We start from the raw sequence: 783 nt of genomic DNA on the forward strand, positions 1-783 counted from the left end.
CTGCTTGGAGTGGGGCTGCCATAGAACCATAACTAAATATCTAAAGTGTTCTATTTACTGTTAATACATCATTTCAGCACTTAATGCTTCAGGATAATTTGTCTCAAATGTGACAGGCTGTAAATGACTCATACCTTTTAAAACTTCAGAAAATGTTTAATTGCATTAAATAACACCTAATCTCCGTAATTTCACACAGGGAGTCTTCAGCTCCAGTGCCTGTAGACAGGGTGAATGTCACACCAGACTAGTTTGGGGGAGATAAACAATGAAATACATTCACACAATAGCAACATCTCCATTGTTTCAGGGCAGATGTCTTGAACCTTGTAGTCACAGGTCCTGTCCAAGTCGCTCTATTTCCTCAATGAGAAAATCAATGTCTTCTTGTGTAGCTGCTGGGTTTGAGATGACCATGCGGAAGAAATTAACTTTGTCACCTTGTGGCTGATAACTTACCATTGTGGTTCCAAATGACATCATTCTAGTTTTAATCTGTGGAGCCACCTAAAACAGGAAAGAACAATTTAAGATCTGCCTCTTTATTAGCAGTGGTAACAAATTTGTCATTTCAATATTTGGGTGGGAATGGAATGCACATACAGAACATATCTGAGTTTCTCAGCTATTCACTCATTGGCTACTATTCATCCATTACCATCAAAACAATATAACTCAATCTATCATAAGATAACAAGGTGTAGAGCTGGATGAACACAGCAGGCCAAGCAGTATCGGAGGAGCAGGAAGGCTGACGTTTTGGGCCTAGACCCTTCTTCAGAA

The 783-nt window shown here is 39.5% G+C and overlaps 1 protein-coding gene across 1 annotated transcript in view; it reads right to left on the minus strand.

The window, feature by feature from the left end:
* Positions 1 to 333: 333 nt before the first annotated feature.
* The window catches only part of gad2 (glutamate decarboxylase 2), a 131,218-nt gene continuing 130,768 nt past the window's right edge, over positions 334 to 783 (minus strand). Inside the window, exon 16 of the mRNA XM_020525646.2 lies at positions 334 to 507. Coding sequence (XP_020381235.1) covers positions 334 to 507 — 174 coding nt within the window. The remainder of the gene's footprint in view (positions 508 to 783) is intronic.

Source organism: Rhincodon typus, chromosome 2 (genome assembly GCF_021869965.1).
Source record: "Rhincodon typus isolate 14 chromosome 2, sRhiTyp1.1, whole genome shotgun sequence".
Taxonomy (NCBI): Eukaryota; Metazoa; Chordata; class Chondrichthyes; order Orectolobiformes; family Rhincodontidae; genus Rhincodon; species Rhincodon typus.